At 26.9% G+C, this 18701-nt stretch overlaps 1 protein-coding gene across 3 annotated transcripts in view; it reads right to left on the bottom strand.

The window, feature by feature from the left end:
- The window catches only part of LOC107448647 (WD repeat-containing protein 27), a 29448-nt gene extending 10827 nt beyond the window's left edge, over window positions 1-18621 (bottom strand). For 2 of the 3 annotated variants that reach the window (XR_011636987.2, XM_071182198.2), the window contains exons 1-16: window positions 18154-18521; window positions 16493-16619; window positions 14297-14421; window positions 12657-12752; window positions 12500-12551; window positions 12232-12393; window positions 12017-12101; window positions 10044-10144; window positions 9880-9950; window positions 9334-9488; window positions 6749-6813; window positions 5884-5968; window positions 4357-4458; window positions 2044-2147; window positions 1872-1967; window positions 191-348 (exon numbers count right to left, since the gene is read on the bottom strand). Coding sequence is in view for 2 of the 3 variants with exons in the window: in XM_071182198.2 (XP_071038299.1) it covers window positions 191-348; window positions 1872-1967; window positions 2044-2147; window positions 4357-4458; window positions 5884-5968; window positions 6749-6813; window positions 9334-9488; window positions 9880-9950; window positions 10044-10144; window positions 12017-12101; window positions 12232-12393; window positions 12500-12551; window positions 12657-12752; window positions 14297-14421; window positions 16493-16619; window positions 18154-18294 (1725 nt within the window). In the remaining variant the exon portion in view is untranslated. Of the gene's footprint in view, window positions 1-190; window positions 349-1871; window positions 1968-2043; window positions 2148-4356; window positions 4459-5883; window positions 5969-6748; window positions 6814-9333; window positions 9489-9879; window positions 9951-10043; window positions 10145-12016; window positions 12102-12231; window positions 12394-12499; window positions 12552-12656; window positions 12753-14296; window positions 14422-16298; window positions 16415-16492; window positions 16620-18153 lie in introns of all 3 variants that reach the window. The other variant, XM_071182199.2, reaches the window with a different exon arrangement.
- Window positions 18622-18701: the final 80 nt, after the last annotated feature.

Here is an 18701-nt window from a genome sequence, read left to right as displayed (position 1 = left end):
CTACCGTAGAGATTTGAGAGCTCTAGCTAATCATAAATTGTTCAAAAGTTTTAATTCAAGATTTTAGCTAAACATACCAGAACGAGTTAATAAAAAATAAATAAAAGAACTAAGTAACTGTGACATTTAATTAACATATATATAATTATTACTTTTAAATTTCTTAAATTATTTTCACCACAATACAAACCTTTGTAGAAAGAGAATTTTTCCCCTGACCTATGACTAGCAAAGGAACTTGTTTATATTTTTCAAAATCCCACAGTTTTACTGTTTTATCATTTCCACTGGTAATTATTAGTCTCCCAGAGTGACTCCATTTTCCACTGTTAATTTCTCCAGAATGACCTATGAAATTATTGGCTGTTCATTATAAATGATATGTACTAACAATTAGCTATGATTTTTAACAAATTATCTCTATCCAAATAAAGGTAGAGTATAACTTGTGCTACGCATAAATAAAGTTAAAGAATGTGAACAAAGCACAAATAATAGCACAAAAATGGAACAACACAAAATAACAGAAGAAAATTCTCCATGCATTCAAGGTATAGTAATTAATCCCCAAAACACCTTGTTCTTATCTTCTTTTATTTGATTATCTTGTTCGAGTTTGTTCCTTTCACTCTATTGGTCGAACGACTTTTTTCCTTACTGCAACTTGTTTTTCTCATGTTTTCTTCTGTCATTTTGCGTTTTGAGACTGAGAAAGGTTCTTGTTTATAGAATTAAAACTACAGTTGATCCAGTTTTGGGTAAAAATGTATGTTATTTAGCTCGAATTAAATTTTCTATAGTTTAAAAAATCAATCAGCACGAAGTGAGATAAAATTGTTGCCAGAAAGTGAATTAGAATAAAATGAAGAAAATAGAGTATCGATATTTCAAAAATCTCATTTAAGCATAAAATAAATAGCTGGCAACAATTAACAAATCTTGAAAAGTAAGAAAACTTTTGTTTGATAAAAAACACAAAACAGTTTTTATGAAAGGTTGACAAAAATGGCAATTATAGACAAAGAAACACTATTAAATTAACTATGATTACCGTGAAAGGAATTTAGATCTTTATAACAGGGTGGCTAAAATAAAATCAGCCGATAAAAAAAGAAATAAATTTGCTCATTGGATTGCTTATAATACTTGATGCTTTTACTGTTTATACAAAACTCCACAAAGCATATTATCAGCAACCATACCTTTTCTTTGAGTCGATTTTATTTCGTCTAAGTAAAAATTACTTGTTCTTTATGTTAGTTATTCGATATCATAAATTCTAAGTAACAAATAATACAGAATTTTATATTTTTATAAGCATAAAAATTATAATCTTCAACACAAATTAGAAATAGGTTAAATACACAGTTTGAAGCATTTCAAAATTTTAACTAAAGCTGAAATAAGTTCAACGTCATGATTGAATCAACAAAAGAAACTTTCAGTAAAAAAATTGGGTCCAAGCATAATCTTTAATGAAGTAGTTGCATTTATGTTTTAAGGCCAAAGATTACCACTTTAATAATTTTCAAATAATTCAGTCCTAACAGTAAGCAATTATTTTCCAAGATTTTGTTTCAAGTAACTAGATAAATTAAGGCCCAAAATATTTTTTGTTACCATGCAATTGATTTTAGTCTATATCAAAATAAATATTTTTCAATATAAGACGACTTTATGGAATAGTTTTAAATTTATAAATATCTAAACTGACTTGGAGGAGTGTTATTGTTTTAATTGTAAATTTAAATTTGTAAAATAGTTTGATTCTAAAAAAATAGTCATTTTTTTCTGAAATTTTCTTCAGAAAGCATGTTTACACAGTTAAGAAAATTATCATCAGGAAGAAATAATACAGTAAAAAAGCTTACAACTGGTTGTGTGGTGCAGCTTCATAGTCTTTTTCATAACTTTGAAAATATTTATATAACCTTCTTTAGCTGGGCAGGCAGCATGCATCCCATCAACTAAAAATTTAACGAGTATAAATCAAAATGTTTGCATTAATTTTCTTGAATGTAAAAATTTTAAATAAATAAATACCTGTTGCTTGAAGGTAAGAAAGAGTAGGCATTTCTAGTGATTCAATTTTATCTAGCTGTTTCAAGTTGGTGTAGCTTATTTCTTTATTTTCATTATAAAAACTTCTAAGAGGAAACATTTATATCAAACATTTGTAAAATTAAGCAAATGAATTTGTGAAAACATATTGCAAAGAATAATTAAGGAAATAAGTAAAATATGTATATGTTACCACTAAAATATGAAAGTCGTTAGTATGCATATTACCTAGCTATTCTATAAATTAACTAGGGTGATCCATTAAAGCTTGAAAAATCAAGGGTTTTGAACAGTTTACCTAGATAATGTGCACACTAACAGTCTCTGTATCGTTAAAGTTCAAAAGTTTACTTCTCTCTTTCTGCGAACTAATTAGTTGATTATATTGACTTGGTTCTTTAGATACCAAAATATAAATCAATGATATGTTAATTTACTTAATTGTAATAGTATTTAAACCGTTTGATTCTTTGCACTATATCTTTTTAAACTGATTAATGATTGATTCAATAAGTTAGTTGATTGTTTGATTGTAGTAACATAATTTTCTAGATAGCAAGAATAAATAAATAACTCTATGTTAATTTAAGTGTATAGAAACGTTGTTGTTGTCCCAGAAAATATTTTATTTTCACTTAAATGAGCGTCAACTAGGTAATGTGCAGATTATCTAGGTAGTTCAAAGATTACCCTAGATAATTTGAGCACTTTAATGGATCACCCTAATTAATCTGCACATTATCTAGGTAATCTGTAAAAAAAAAACGATTTTTACATTTTAGAGGCAACTTATAATACATCAATAAATATTTACACAAATAATTAAAATTCTAAAAAGATGACATTAAATTTATATTTCTGATAAAAACTATCCTACGTTTGATACTCTTTGGAAAATAAATTTATGTAACAAGTCAGCTTACCATATTCAGGAAACTTTTAACTATTAATTAGCATTTCAACAAGAGGAGGGATAAGAGCAAGGATAAAATAAAATAAATCCAAAGTTTTGTTCTCTATTTTAATATATTTCTGATATTCTGAGGAAAATATAGCTACTTTGATTAGTGTAATAAAACTGTAATTAACTTCTGTTGAGATCAACTATTTTTTTTAAAATTAAAAATAATATCTTTGAATGAAAAGAACAATTACAAATTTATATTGACAATCACTTAGAGAATATAGACTAATAGAAGATGTGATTAAAAACTACTAAATTTGGTTTACAGATGAGTACTCGAAAAATAAAAATATTTGAAGATGTAATTAACTTCTATATCTCGAAAACGTTGTTATGTTAATAAAATGTTTTTCCCCTTGTCATTACATATTCACATAATATTAATTCCTATGTCGAAGAGAACCCCTTTGTTCTCAAAACCTTGTTATGTCAAATATTTTTCGAAATAGAAAATGAATTTATTTTGGAAAAATCACTGTGTAAGTTTATTGTAAATCAATTCTTTTCGCTTTAATGCATAATTATTTTTATCTTACTTTCATAAATAAAATTATCCTTGCATATTTATGCTTAATAGTCAACTATCATTGCATACATAAATTATTAGTAGTCATTCTTTATTTTTCTTGACTCTACTTTTTAGAGAATTATTTTAGAATATATTTTTCCACTTTTCAGAACATATTTATCTCCAAACTTGTTATCTCAAAATTTTTTTAGCATCCTTTCAACTGTGATATATTGAGAGTATTTTTTTAAGGCTTTGTCATCAAATGGAATGATGCTTTTTTGTGAATACTGTGTTGAATATTTGTTACAGTTATTCATGTCTGTTAGGTTAATTTTTATGCACCCTTCATGTTAATAATGAAAATGACAAAAAATGTCTATAAGAAGAAAAGCCACAGTTTTTTAAAATGAAAGGTTTTGCAATAATACATTCTAATATTAGAAAAGTTATTCTGAATGCTGCATTGTCTTGCCTCTTAAAAATATGTGAAAGTTGAGAATTAATGATTTGTTAAACAAACTTAATAAAGTTTTTCTTTTTTTAAAATATTTAACCTATTTGTTTGTTTTAAAGTTCAGACACTTATTTTAATAATTCATAGTTTAAAAGTAATGCTTTGATTTAAGTTTTAAGCACACAAACTATAAGGATTTTTTATTTTTATTTTTTTATCTTTCATGGTGAAAGAGCTTTTACCTTGAAGAGGCTAGCAAGAACAATGCACTAACATTAATGCTATAAAGCAAAGTATGATTAAGTAATAGTACTTAACTTTTTGTACTAAGTTATTTCAGAATATGATATTAGGAAAAATACTGACTCTTTAATATCTGATATTGATCCACATGATCTTGGAGTTAAGCAGCTCAAAGATTTACTCTTACTCACTTTGGACAGTTGTGGTTGAAATAACTTCACAGTTCTGAAAAGAAGTTCATAATATAAATAAAAGGGAAGTATAAGCATAATCAAGACAAATGCATTATTTAATTCATTACCTTTAAAAAAATTAAGCAACTTCATCAGGTATTATTTGAAATTGCACATTATTAAACTGATATTTTAAAAGAGAAAGTTGTTTAAAAATTAATGCGAACAATAATCTTCAGAACTATTTGAAGAAAAAGTAAAAAATATAACATACAAACAAAATAATAAACAATGTGTCCTATTTCCTTTTTTTTTGTATAAAGTTTAATTTTTTGTATCTCGAAAAAATGGAGCAATGAAAGCTTAAATTATTGTTATGTTTCTGTTTTCATGAGAAGTTGATTATAACATATTTAAAACGTAAAGCAGAACAAAAAATTATGAAAATCTTAAATTGAAGACTAAGATTTTATTATTTTGATAATTTGATCTAGAGCTATAGTCATAATGCCAAGCCTAATGTGTCAATAGAAAGTTTGAAATTAAAGAACAGTTATTTTTATACTGTCTGATAAAAGCTAAATACATGCACCCACATAATTTTTAAAAAAGGTAATTTCAAATTCACTTAAAAAGCATGTTTATTAAAAAAAGTATATTTTTATTTCTATTCACAAATACTGAATAATAGTTAAGATTGAAGCACTAATGTCATGTTAAGAAAATCCCTACCACAATGATCAGTTTGTAATCCATGGGGTCATGGTGGTTAAAGGCTTCGTCACAATTTCGAGATTAACAGCATATAGTGACTGCTTTTATATTTCAGCAAGCTCATATCTATCCTTCTGAAGTTTCAGGATAAAACCAGGCAGGGTGCAGAGCCAAATCTTTCAACAAAAAATAAGCACCTTTTAAGTACTTTTTAAGCACTCAAAAAATATTTTTAATCACTATATTTATTAAAAAAATGGAAAATAATTTTTAAAGACTTTATATGATCAAGATAAAGTAAGGCAAAACATCTAAAACGATTGGCGCTTTCATACGCTATAGATCGACGGTACATGGTTGAATGAATTGTGAAGATGTTGAATAGAACAATGTGAAAAGCACACTTTTGCATAATACATCGCAAAAATCGACATGGTAAAAAATTAAAACCTTATTTTTGAAAAAGAAAAGATTAAGCACGATTTCATCCGATGAAAAATGCCCCTTTAAGGGCTTTAAAAAAAACGAAAATTGAAAATAAGCACTTTTTAAAAACGCTATGCACCATGCCAAGGAGGAAATCCACTGGGCCACCTATGCTCAATGTCACATAAAATTATTAAAAAAAAAAAAAAAAATTAAAAAATACATATTAGCCAATGAAAATTAGATCAAAGCTTATTCATAATGTTTTTTTCTTCTTAAAAAGGACAATTTTAAATTATGTATTAAGTAATAACTCAAAAGTAAAAACTTCATTTACTTATGTAATTTTCCATATCCTGATGATCTGATATTTGAATGAAATGTTACAGGTCGATTTAAAGCAGATGGATTCTTTTTTATATCTGTAATTAAAATATATAATTTTAAATATCATTAAACTATTACACTCTATAAGAAATAGATATTCCCCACACAATTTTTAGTGTGTAAAAATTGTTTATTATTTTCTTTTTTGAATCTCGGGTTCTAAGAAAACTTTTTAAGCTCTAACTAAAAGATAAACATTTTCTTATTAAAAGTCTCAATACTAAATATTTTTGAAGAATTTTTAAACTTATTTTGTAGAATTTATAACTAAAAAGTATAATTACAAATAAAAAATAATGAAGAAATTTTTTATTGATATTTCAATAAAAAATTGCATTATTAAGCATAAAAAGTGAATTTTTCTTTGTGTTCACCAAAAACAAATTGATTGTTTGAATAGTTTAAGATATTTCAATTTGAGACAGTAAAATAAACTCTAGCAGTTCTTATAATTTCACAAGTGTTTGAAGTTATTGCTTGGTGTTTTTGCCTCCTTATTAAACTAATCCAATATTTTTTTGATAAAAAATTTCATGGTGCTAAAAGAAGAAAAAAAAAGCATTTTTTTTCTTTCATTGTAAAGATAATATGAAATAGTTGCTAAAATAAATTAAAAATTGATTAAAGGAAGACTGAAGTAAATAGTCTGATAATTACTCATTCCTACTGCATGTTTAATGAAAAACAAAAATTAAAATTAATTGCTGAAAAGAGGTGACAATTTCTTAAGTTTTTAAATTATGATAAAAGTTTGAAACGTTTTTTTAAAAATAATTCAAGTAAAGTAATAAGAAATATAAAATAATATTACTAACTGTTAATTTTCTTGATGCTTGGAGTGTTATGATTGAGCAAAGATTTCTGATTACCACAATCAGTCCTGAAAAGCAGAGTAAACAAATTGAATCATATTAAAATAATAATAATCAAACACTCATTGCACAAAGCAATGAAATTGTATTTTTATTCTTATTAAAAAAATATCAATAAATAAAAATTTCAGAAATTATTAATGTACAATTATTTATTTCTGTTATTAATTTTTTAAGTATGCAGCAGAAGATCTGTATGACCCAATTCTATAAGCTGAAATTCTCCCTTTTTCCTCTCCATGTAACGCAAATTCGGGTTAGTTCCATCAAAAAGTCCTCCACGAAGGCAAATTTCTCCCAAGACGTGATCCAGGCATTGCCTTGTCTTCTGGATTGGGTTCAAAATTACAAAGCTAAAGTGTTGAAAATTAGGAGTGGTAAACCCAAAAAATTGGGTTGGATGTTTGACATTTATAAAAAAAAATAATTAAAAAAAATTGTTTGTTGCTAGTTCTAATGCTGCAGAAAATTATGATTTTTTTTCTGAAAATAATAAATACTTAAGTGCATATTTTGTGTTTTTAAGTATTTGTATCTAAAAATTATTTTAAAGCACTTTAAGCATCTATTCTAGACAAATATTGCCATATCCAGTAGATAAGTTTATAGATGTGTGAAATGATCGAAATAACACAAAATTCCATAAAACAAAGCCCCAGGTTTCTAGGTTTGCATTAAGAAGATCTACCATAATAATAATTTCTTTTCCGGCTGTGTTAATTTAATAGCTAGCAAAAGAACTTAATTTAATAAAAATTAGCAAAGAATGGCAAGTCGGTAACCATATGTCAAATTCGCAATCAGGAACATGATTACAATCAAGTCATATGTAAAACATCCTCTTCTATAATAAATTAAATAACATTCTAAATATGTTTTAAAACTATTAAATAAGGTAGGTATGGTGGAATGCATAAGTCCATTAAAATCATTTTTAATTTCGATACATTATTTATTACATGTTCATTTTACACCTATGTAGCCTTTGTAGGTGTCAACAATAAAATTTGAAGTTAAGAAATTTCTATAACTGAGCAAGAATTATAAACATTTTATTTTATTTGTTTAATTATTATTTAATGAATAATAAAAAATTTGTTAAGGCTACATAGGTGTAAAATGGATATATAAGAAATTTTGAACTAAAATTAAAAACCATTTTAATGGACTTGTGCATTTCCCCATTTAAATCAAATTAAATATGCTTATTTATTAATATTTTTTTTTTTTTTAAAGAAAGTGTCATTTTCAGATTTTAAGATATGCTAAAGGGGATCAGCTCTCTGCTCTCCAACTCCTATTGTTTCTAGGCAATTATTCTTTGTTTCTTGACAATAGACAAAATGTTATATCATTATTAAAAAGAATTTAATTGAAAGATTCCAAATGCTTTATTGTATGTATTAATACAGATTTGGCTTCATTAATTTAATTACGATTTCTATTGGGATAAAGTTTAAATCAAATCATTTTACATGGTTATTATTCAATTTTATAATGTTTTTTAAATTCCCTTTTAAGCATTGTTTCCTACAAAAACTTAATGATTTTTAACAAAGAAACTATTTAATAATACTGTAAAAAATTAATTCCTAATAATGTTATTAGATTTTCTATTTATTATTTTGGTTGCATATACTGACTAAACACAGTTTGACACAGTTAAAAAGGTATTTTTTACCTTAAGAGACTCATTATATGAATAAATGTAATTTATTTATTATGAAATGGTTAATAAATTTTATATGGTTTTAAAAATGTTGCGCAATAAGGTACATAGAATTACTTTACATAGGATTACTTTATAATAAAGAAACATTGTTTTTGTCAATTTGGAATAATAATAATCGAAATTAAAAAAGGTAATAGTAGAAAAGAATAATACTAAAAAAGGATGAGAAATGAAATTTACAAGAAAATGTCATTAAAAAAGGAATAAAGATATTAATTTACAGGTAAAATTACTTTTATAACTTTTCTTAATTTTACAATGACGACAACCAAAGAAGTTTGAATCCTTTTTTTAATTAAAGAATCATACCATCTGCACTATTGGGCCAACAAAAATTTGTTAACATTAATAATTAAAGTACACAAAAGTTAAATAAATATAATTATAATATAATAATAATTATTCTTCAATAACTCTAACAACATTATTTTGGAACAATAACTTTGTTTCCATTACCAATCTCAAATAAAATTAATTTTTGGAATTAAGTAACATACTTTTCCTTGAATCCTACTGTTGACCACACTATTACTTTAATTATCCAAATTTTTATTCAAAGTAAAAAAAAAAAAAAATGGTAACAAAATAGGAATGGTTATCAAAGTTGAGTAATATCAATAACATGGGAAAGTGTACATTTCTTGAAAATAATAATTTTTGGTATATTCTCAAAAAACTCTTGTTTTACAAATCAAAATTTATTCCAAAATAATACAAATATTCTATAATAAAATGAAGTGTCAATTATATTTTTGATGACTTGCATGTTTTGCATTTAAAAATTAAAAAAACTCACTTGCTTAGAAATGAAAGGTGGCATTCAATAAAATCATCATTCATTTTATTGGAAGAGTTGGATGCAGAATTCATGTTAGACATAATGGCCTTATCTAAGAATATTTTCATGAAAAACATAAAATCCCCAATGACTGGAATGAGGGTTATATAAACCTAAGAAAAATAAGATTTTTATAGATGAATAAAGATTTAAAGTTAACATTTACTTTTCTAAATATAAACAAAATTGCTTTTAAGAAATGCAAACTGAAGATTAAATAAGGGACTATGATTTTTTAGAATTTGATTTTATTATGTAAAAGAATTAAAAGTGTTTAGATTTTTAAAAAGTAATAATAACAGTTAATATAAAACATTTCTTAACAGTTAATTTTATATTTTAAATATGCTCTAGATTTTCTTAAACTGATTACTAAGTTGTAACTTAATAAAAATATGAATTATTAAGAAATCTGTCTAATATATAAAGAAACAGGCTGCATAAATAATGGTAATTACAAACATAAAAAATTCATATTTTGTAAGTAAAATTAAAAGAACTTACTAAAGGGTTATTGGAATCTTGATCAATAGCTGCAGATCTTATTAAGCCAACTTGCAAATTTAATAACTCATCTAAAGTATTTAGGAAATAATGAGGCCAATATAAATAAAAATTTCAAAATTTTTTAAAATAATGAAAAGGCTAAGTATTTATTTATAACATACCATTAAAATTAAGATAATACAATAGCGCTTCGTTATTTATGTTGAAAATGAACAGGCATGTACTCGAAATAACTAGAAGATACATGTCTTCAGGTAGATTGCTGCAATACAGTGGAAAGTCGCGTATCCGGAATCGGCGGGACTTTCCGAAGTCCGGATAATCGATTTTTCCGTATAATAGACCCCCAAGGTAAACAGAGATTAAAATGATCTGAATCTAAGAAGCAGAAATTAAATAACATTATTTTTCGGGCAATAATGTTTTAGTATTAGAATGATATCTAATCAATCAAAAACAAAATATTTAAAAAAAAATAATTATTGCTATTATAAAAATAAATATAGAAAACTAAAAAAATTTACAGTTATGAAAATATTAATTGCTCTCTCCGCCATTTTGAACTAGAACGTTTCAAGCAAGAAGGGGAAATTCCCATCATTCATTCATTAAGGTGGGTAGGTGAAAAAGCAAAATTCATTTCCTTCTTACTTGTCATTCAAGTTGAAGGGGGGGGGGGAAGTGACAAGTTCTTATTTTCTCTCCTGTCATTGGCTATCAATCAAGCATAAAGGCGTGGCATGCTGATTGGGTTCTCTTTATTTTTTCTTGTGTGACTAAAGGGGATTCCCCCTCCACTTTAACATTTGCTGTGTTTACCCTTTTTCACAGTACTTCTTTCCCTAACACTTTATCAAAAAGGTTCCAGGAAATGCCTCTTTTACTAGCCAGCTGCACAGGAAAGAAGGGGGGAGGGGACTCAATTGTGCTCTTTTGAAAACAAATCTCCCCTCCCCCTTTTCCTGCATTCCAGAGGAGGAGCGTTACTAACGGTATGGTCTTGGTAGATCTTCTGTTCTCTTTTCTGTTGATTTATGGGTTTAATGCATAGATCACTAGAAGCTAAGAAAGGAAAAAACCTGTCAAAAGACTTTTTTTTTTTTTCTTTTTTTTTTAAGAGAGTGGGGAAGATGAAGAAATGTTTGTTTATTTTGATTGTTAAAAAGTGTCCGGGAAATTGACCCTTCCAGAAAAGGGACGTCCGGATATGGGACGTTACACTGTATAATTAAAAGATGATTAGAATTAGTTAGGAATGATAACAGTAAACTTATAAGATACAAAAATGACAGAGGTGTTGAAAAAAAAAAACACACAAATTTTTTTAAGTTGGTTGAAAACTTAAAAAGTGCAGTTTTTGTGACAACTACTACTGCAAAAATTTTTATTTTGAGGCGAATTACTTTTGAAAAACAAGGAGAGGAAATCTTTAAGTGGTGATAGAAATTTATGGTGAAAATGATGTGCCCCACTCCTTTAATTTCAGAGGTAACGTAAATAGAATTATTTTATTATTACTTTTTTAGCGTACTTAAAAAACATGGTTTTAAACATGTTCTTTTTTAAAACTTATAACTTGTATTTCGTATTTTGTTTGCGTTGGATAGTAGTCAAAATTTTAATTGAGGATAAAAGATTTGTTCTTCACAGGCAACATGATAAGAAAGGTAAGAAAAAATTACAAGATGACTTTAACTAATAGCTAAGAAATAAATTTAGCTTAACGGATACAGCATTACTCTAGCAAGGGTATATTAATTTATTAGTAATGATTATCTTGAAAAATTACAGGATAATATTGCTCTTTCAATGTTATTAAATAACATTTCAAAATAAATTTATTTCTTGATTTAAAAACATTTTGCGATTGATTGGATATGAAAATTTTAGCTATTTTGCTACTATTTCACGACTTAAAAAAAAGGAATTTTTTATTCTGAAAATACTTTTTTTTAACCCTGAATTTTAATAATTTTGATTAATGCAGTGCAAACTTCATAAAAATCCTAAGCTATTAAATGTATGCATCTGTCATACCATACATGTCTGATAGAAAAAGAACTCAAATGAACATTTTAAGTGAGATGCATAACATATAAGGTAGGAAATATTAATTAATAAATATTATACTCACTTAAAAGTATAGTTTTTGTTGTTTATTTGAAACACGTGAATAGCATGTACAGGAAAACTATCATTTCTGAGTTCATTATAGATATCTGTTAAACAATGAAACATAAATTTTGAAATACAAGATGTTCAAACCCTCTTATATTATCTAAAAATTATATTGTGCTAAATTTAATATAGAAAACTATAACTTCTATAGAAGTGCTAGATCTTATTTACCTTCTTCATTAGCATCGTGTCTTTGATTTTGAGCTATTATCTTCCAAATTGAAAGACTTCTTATAAGTCTGCAATTTTTTTCATATACAGTCACATTGCCACAGGTAGAACCGATCACAAGAATACTGTTTGGTTTAAAGTAATTAAATGAGGTAGGAAAACCTAAAATAATCACATTAATTAAGTTAATTATAATTACTAATTAAGTCAAACATGACTATATTGTTCTGATTTTTATAACAGGTTCAAGATGCCTCAGAATACAAACCATTTGATAAGCTAACTTTAGAAGCAATTTCATTTGTGATATTATCCCAAACCTGAAAAGAATACTTTAACTCAGAAAAAGAACACAACTAAAATATTGATACAAACTTCTACAATCTTCTTAAGCTATCTATTTTTTTTTACAATTGAGAACGTACCTTAATACAGTTGTCTTCAATTCCCATAAATCCTTCCGAAATAAAATTAAAATTAGTGAAATGGACATTTTCAATGGATGCAACCCATGAGTTCTCCTACGTAAGAAAAATAGATATTTTGTAAGTTCAGAAAGATTTTAAAATGAGTCTTTAAAGTGTTCCGAAAATGATTAAGGCTTTAAAAAAACTATTAAATTAGAAAATGAAAGCAAATTGAAATGTACTCCTTGCTGCATTCTGTTTAGGAAACCAATCTACTTATTCTTAAGAAATTCAAAAATAAGTTATCTGTTTGTCAACAGAAGGTGCTGCTGAGTGGGAAAAACTATAATTTTTTTTTCTGTTGCATTTCAGACTATTCCAACTGAAAACATTTTCAAAGCTATCTATTGAAGTTGTATAATAATAAAAAATATTTGCAAAGCTATCTATTATTATTATACAAGCTAAGCTATCTATTAAAAATATTTTTAATTAAGCTTGATAGAAATAGATATTCTAGTTTCTTCAACACAATACAGTAAGCTGTATGTTTTTATTTCTATAAGTTTTTCTTCAATTGATAAGTCCTCAGTCATTTTAAGAACACCTAGCATCAAAAAATGTTTAGAAAAAAAATGAGATAAAATATATAAATTCTGGAAACTGTAGAGTTAATGAAAAAACATGTTAGAAGATACTTTCAGTATATTCAAATTTCCAGAATTAACAATAAAATGATACAATGAACTAGGAGTACAGAACATTAATTTATTTTGCAACTTCTTAAAATTAAGAGGTTTTCAATGGAAAAAGATGTTTTATAAACGGTCTTCTAATGTTTCGATCTATTTTAAAGGATTAGAAAAAAGTAGAATGATCAATAAAAAAAAGGAAGCTAAATTATATATTTTAGATTTCCAACATCTCTCAAAATTTTACTCAGAGTGTATTAAATATTATTACTCCTGTCTTCACAATTAGTACATTCATACTATATATAGTCTTTAATACCTAAGGACTATCAGAAGGATCATAAATAATTTTTCTGAGTATTAATATGCAATGAATTTTGCAAAGTTAGAAGCAGAGAAACAATGAAACTAAAGTGTATAGAGTGAATCATCATATATAATTTACGTATGTAACTGCTTTTTATAACTATCCTGGAGCCCTTCCGAATGAGCAAATTTGAGAAACTACATTTTTAATCACATGAAAAAAGCTTGCCAGGGTTTTGAGATAGTGTAAATGTAAAAATGTTCTTTTCTATGCATTTACTGTGATACTACTATCATGATATTCTGAACCTTTTTGGATTATTAATATTGTAACTGATTATGTAAAAAGTTTAAACAGTACATCCAAAATATTTCAACTTATATCATTTTTAAAACTCTTTTTCTGAGTATTTAGGAATGAGCAAATTGCAGAATCACTAAGGGGTAGAAAATAAAGTTAGGATTATGGTTAATGTGAGACAAGTGTTAAACAAAAACTCTCTATTCTTTAAAATTTACAAACAAATACATCAAACATTAATAAATTAAACCAGTAAACATTAAAGATTGATAAACAGTATAATAAGTATTTAAATAAATTAATGTAAAGCAAAACTATATTGTATTTAATGATATTTAATAAAAAAAAATATAACATACTTTCAAACCATATATCCACAATTCATTTGTAAATGAAACAGCTATCTTTTCATTAGTATTATTGAAGGCAGAAAATAAAGGCTGCTCCATGTTTGAATGAAGAACTTTGCCTGTCTTAGGATTGCCTAAAAACAATAATAAAATGAAATATTAAACACAAATTAAATTTTTTTTTAATAAAAAAAGCACATCAATCAAGAAGTACTAAATACTGCAGTAAAATTTTGTTACAACAATCACATATTTTTTTTTATTTTATCGAAGGATATATTTGAGTCATGAGGAGGGATGATATATTTGAGTCATAAAATACTTAAAGCTGAGTTGTTTTATCATACTGCAAAAATATTTATTAAAAGAGGAAAAAAGTATACACAGAGCGCAACCGTTAAGATTTACAATTATTTAAAATGCAAACAGACAATAAAATAATTTAATAAATATATTAAAACCAGGCAGGAATGTAACACCTGTAATCTTCAAGCAGACTAAGTAAACTGAATCATCACTGAGAAGAGAAGCTCTGTAGGTGGCCAGATAGTATTGAAAGTTTGACGATTGTCGTTTTTTATTTGCAAGAATGGGATAGAGAATTCCAATGAAATCTAATTTTTTTTAAGATGTGAACTAATAAGACATAATAAGTCATTAAAAAAATCATGAGGCAAAACATCTTTCTTTAAAATATTTTTTTTTTTTAATTTGGAAGAAGTTTCAACCACACGTAAAAAGTTTTAAAGTTTCTTCCATTCTGATCTTAGGAATCAGGAGAGTAGGTAAATTTTTCCCTCAACAAATCAAAAAAAGGTATTTAACTTATACATGAAAGGTTTTTGATTAAAACTATATTTAAAGATAATTAACAAGTTTTTCCCTTTTTTTTTAATGATGTTCTTCAGCATATTTTCTCCTTTGAACATAAGAAGTCATGAAGTCCAATTATATTAAGAAGCATCTTTAGAAATAAAGAGAATATGGAAGGAAGATAAAGTATTGGTATACTAGTATGCAGTCCATTTTCAAAGAAGCCCGACATTTATGTTTTTTATTTTTTTAAAAAAATTACGCCCGCGATCGTCTTCTCAGACATAAGGCGTCTTGTAGTCCAATACAGTAGTGAAGTAGCTCTAGAAGGTGAGAGAGTACGAAATTCGTCATAGGAACAAATGTCAAGAAGAGAAGGAAAATCAAATAGATCAGTACAAGACAGCAAGATATTGGCAAAGGCTGTAGCAGATTTAGCATTATCCCGGGTGTACCACAAGGAGGCCTGCCACACTACACCTGCCATTTATATCAACATAAGTAGCTCAGCGACTTTGAATTGCCACTTTCTATAATTTTAACACGCCCTGTATGACAGTTTGCAGAGTTTGACTAAGGCAGGGACAAACGGGGCAGTTGATTATATCAGAAGGGGTCCCCATATCAAACAAACGGGGCCCCTTCTGATATAATCAACTGCCCCCCAAATCAAATAGAAAGTTTATTTTAAGTTTCCTTCTTTAATGAAATTTTTTTTAAAACAAAATATCAGTACAGTGTAAAATCCGTCAGTTTTAGGTTAGCTTCTTCATTAATCTATCATATGAACACCATCTATATTTCGTAAATCCATGGCTTTCTAGGGAGGAATTCAGCTAAAATTTTGCAATTACGATGGACAAATTTGGCCAATCAAAAACCTATATTTTTACATATTGCAAAATGCGATATGTTTACAAAAATACATGCTTCTGATTGGCTTATTTAAGCCATCGTAATTTCGAAAATTAGCTGAATTCCACCCTAATGACAGCAAGGATATGAATTTTTTGCAGATAGATGGCAAAGTTAACAATCAGAAAACTGCATTCGGCATGATGGATATAGAACTGTCAGAAAATCAATAAAATAGACAGAAAGATATTTTGTCTGATTATTGGAGAGGATTTTACAGCTATTTTGGGTACTAGTCAATTTTCTTGTTATTTATAATGAGGTGAAAAATTTAAATACCCACATAATGTTCGGTTCTTCATTACTGAAGTAGTGATGAAGAGGCGGGCCCCCAAACATGTTTTTGTCCTGGACCCCAATTAGGCAAAGTTGGGCCTTGACAGTTTGTATTTTCAAAACCTTAAAAAGAGTGGTTGATTTATTTTTTTAAAAATTTAATCACAAGAATTTACTCTTGAAACATAAATTAAAACTTACCCCCGTTATCAAGTAAATTCCATAGAATGATGTTATCACATGAGCAAGAACACAAGTAATGTGATAAAGGAGAATGGGATAATGTCAAAGCTGTCACTAGTTTGTGATGACCATGCAATATTGAAGGCTAAAATTAAAAATATAAATAAGTCAATCAAAACAAACTAAATTTGTTTGTGAACAGTGGCAAAGACAAGAGAGGGTTTTGTGGGCTATAATCCCTCCCAAAATCATCTTCAAGAATTAAATCAGTTTCTGATTAATCAAGAAAATATTTGATTTATAAGTTAATATTCTATGAGTATAAGAAACATAATAAAAAAATGCAAAAAAAAAATAAACACACACACAAAAAGTTTTTTTTTTTTTTATAAATCTTGCAATATTAAAAATTGCAAATGTTTCCAGTGATTATTGCAGCAATCTTGATGTACAGTGGGCCAAAAAAGAAAGGGCCACCCTGAGCAGTTTTTGATCGAATGAACGAATCTTCATGTTCTAGGACTCAATCTTAATGGTTTGAGAGGGTGACCTCAAATATGCTAATTAACAAGTGCAGATGATATTTTAAGTTATGAATCCGACACAAAAACGCCCTTTCTCTGAATAAATATACCTTGTTTGATGAATTCAGATTTTTGATTCTCAAAATATAGGGGTAGGCACAGTCTGCGACGAAATATGGTCCCAATAGTTTCATGAGGATATAGTAGAATAGATCCAAAGTTTGGACCCTTTAATGTTAATTTTACTTCTTGCGTATTTTTGCTGTACTAATTAATTAGCATATTTGAGGTCACCCCCTCGAACCATGAATTTTTATTTTTATTATTATTTTTTTTTAATGCACTGTACAGCAAGAAGAGGTAAAAGAAAACAAAAACAAAAGTTTTTGTTTCCAAACGCTAAAAACTGTTAGTTTCTATATTTTTCAAAAATTGCTTTTTTGGTTATAGACAGTTATTGCGCAAAATTTGTCGAATGTTGGCATATATCTTCATGAGCTGCTGTGGTAACAAAATTTTATTCTTTGCCTTCACAGAAATTCATGCTTTTAATTAATTTTAAAGCATGAATTTTACAGATCAGAGATAGTTGATTTTCCTTATAGATAGTTAATGTGCAAAATTTGATGATCATAAATTTTTAAATAATTAACAAACATAAAAATTGGTACATTTTGAAGCCACACAGTGTTTGCTTTGGTCTAGGTACCATGTTTAAGTTTTTATACATTTAATAATGGAGAAAATGTAACTCAAATTACATAATTACTTTATTATGTAATTTTCAAATAGAAAAAGTCACTATTTACTTTCATCAATTAATTAACTCAAATTAGAGAAAATTAAGTTTGATATTCATTAGCCAAATTTTGTTATTCAACTTAATTCATTGCACCCGAACAACAGAATTAAATTGATTTTAAAGATAAATTTTTCAATTCGAAGAATATGAAATCAACATAAAATATGTGTATTAGGGATTATCATGCACCTTTTTGCACTTACAACAATTATCAAGGCACCAAAGGGTTAGTCCCCTTCTATAATGTTTTTTTTTACTCGTTATAAAGGCAATTAAAACTCTTAAAAAGCTTAAGGTTAAAATTATACAAGCTTTTTTCATTCAAGAAAGCCAAATAATATGGTTTGCAATACCTTTTCTAAGGGATAGTTAGAATCCCAAACTGAAATATTTCCATTTTTAGTTAAAGGAACAATGATGTAATTCTCTGTACAAATGCAAACATGGGTAGTCATATAAGTAGGACAGGATAAGGAATGAATATTAATAGCCATGTCATATGCTGAATTTGAGAAATATATTAGTTAAATTAATTGATAGACAAACAAAAAATTGATAAGTGGAAGCTATCTGAAATATAAAAGTATTCTATTAGTTTGTTAAGAAGTAAAAATATAGGCAATTTAGTTGCAGAAAAGCTCGATGTTCCAGTAATGTAGACATTTTAGTTTGTTTACAAAATTTAAACAGTTCGCTACCATAGCAACTGCAGCTTATTTTTGTTTAACTATAACTTTCTGCAGTTCAGTAACCCGCTGTATTATTGTTTTACAGTCAAACAAGAGCGTTTTTCTGCTTTTGGGGATAATTCGAAGCAAATTAATTGAAATGTAGCATTTAGGGAAAATTTTCTCCTACTTAGATTCTAAGTGATGGGGAAATATATATTATGTAAGGGATT

Source organism: Parasteatoda tepidariorum, chromosome 4 (assembly GCF_982258835.1).
Source record: "Parasteatoda tepidariorum strain Cologne lab strain chromosome 4, Ptep-v5.0, whole genome shotgun sequence".
Lineage (NCBI taxonomy): Eukaryota > Metazoa > Arthropoda > Arachnida > Araneae > Theridiidae > Parasteatoda > Parasteatoda tepidariorum.
The sequence above is the reverse complement of the archived record's forward strand: the minus strand, read 5'-3'. Positions and strand labels throughout refer to the sequence as shown.